At 46.5% G+C, this 1,579-nt stretch overlaps 1 protein-coding gene across 1 annotated transcript; it reads right to left on the bottom strand.

The window, feature by feature from the left end:
* Positions 1-667: 667 nt before the first annotated feature.
* On the bottom strand, positions 668-1,248 carry LOC142443336 (eukaryotic translation initiation factor 1). Its single transcript, XM_075544772.1, has one exon. The coding sequence runs from the start codon at positions 1,156-1,158 to the stop codon at positions 817-819; it is 342 nt and encodes a 113-aa protein (XP_075400887.1). The 5' UTR covers positions 1,159-1,248; the 3' UTR covers positions 668-816.
* Positions 1,249-1,579: the final 331 nt, after the last annotated feature.

Genomic DNA, 1,579 nt, shown 5'->3' with positions numbered 1-1,579 from the left:
ACTCAACCAGCTGCATGTGTTTTAACAATATGAAACCTGAGGACACTGACATGTAAAATGTAGGAAACATACCAGGAGACACAATGAAGGCTTAATGGTCAAACATCTCAAGCATCACAACACTAATTGGGCAGCAGAGGGAGCTCAGGGTACATGGGAGACAGTCTTTTCCACTGGAGCAGGTGCAGGGGATGCCAAGTGTTTGTTTGCTCTTGCGTTTGGAGTTTCCCAATTCACCCATGTAGAGAACCACTTTAAGGACACTTCAGCAACTAGGTCGCATGCCTCTTATTTTCCTAGAGGGCAGATCCTAAAAATTAAAAGCCCATGTTCTTCCTGAGAAGACAGGGGAGAAAGAAATCACACCGGTGACAAGTTGAAATCAATCTCAGAAGGACCGGTAGTCTCACTATGTCGTTAAATTCTGACCTCCATGTGCTTCACTCAACACAATCAGTTTCTGTCCATCCTAATTCTTTTTTCCAAATTACTGTAGGCTGAAACTGTATTATGTGAATCCCAGCCCAAGTATCTCCTGTGAAGAGAAAACCAAACCAAACCTGATTTTACCATTTCTGAAATAATTGACAGTTGTATTTTTGAAACATGGAGAAACTGACATTTTGAGATTCTTTTTTTTGTGTGGCTCTTTTCAGTTTATAGCATGAAGGAGTTACACTAGTCCAAGTTAAAAGTGGACCCCAAATGGTTACATCATACAAGCTGTGAGGTTTTAAACTTGTGACAAGGGACAGAGGGAATTTTTCTACTCATTGCAAGGAAATCCTCACTTAAGCTTCCGTGAGCCACAAGCACTTAAAACCCATGAACCTTCAGCTGGTCGTCCTTAGCCAGTCCAATCTCTACAAGGAACTGGCATATGTTCTTGCGCTGGTCACCCTGGAGCTGAATCACTTCTCCATATTCTGGATGCTCAATCACAGTACCATTGCAGGCAAATTTCTTCTTAAAGGCCTTCACTAGCTTCTTTTTGTCGTAGTCATCAGCGATCCCTTGGACAGTGGTCAGGGTCTTCCTGCCGTTGCGCTGTTGAATTCTTATATGGATATAATCCTCTGTCCCCGCAGGCAGCAGGTCATCACCCTTACTTGCATCAGCAAAGGGGTCGAAAGAGTGGAGGTTCTGGATAGCGGACATACGATACGATTCCTTTTCCTCGGTGGAAACGGCCTGCGGAAGGCGGCGGCTGGAGAAGGCGGGCAGGGGGGACAGAGCGTCGGGAAGCGAGGGGGCTCCAGGGGGAGGCTGCTGAGTCCTCGGCGGCGGCTCAGGGACTGGGGCCGACAATTTGAGATTCTTAATAAAGCATCAAAGTATCTCATAGTCATTACAAATCATATAGTGGGGCTGGCCCCAATCCCAACTATGTGGACTCTCCCCTTTCCCTTCTCCCGACCCCCACCCACAGAAGGCACTTCAGAGGACAGCACTGAATCTGAAGCTTGGAGAAAGGAGCATGTCTGATTAGAGCACACAGGAGAAACAAAGAGGGTAGGAGAGTGAGAAGAACACATTCTGACCTACTAATCCCCCAGGACAATATTGCTGCTCACAGCAG

Source organism: Tenrec ecaudatus, chromosome 3 (genome assembly GCF_050624435.1).
Source record: "Tenrec ecaudatus isolate mTenEca1 chromosome 3, mTenEca1.hap1, whole genome shotgun sequence".
Lineage (NCBI taxonomy): Eukaryota > Metazoa > Chordata > Mammalia > Afrosoricida > Tenrecidae > Tenrec > Tenrec ecaudatus.
The sequence above is the reverse complement of the archived record's forward strand: the minus strand, read 5'-3'. Positions and strand labels throughout refer to the sequence as shown.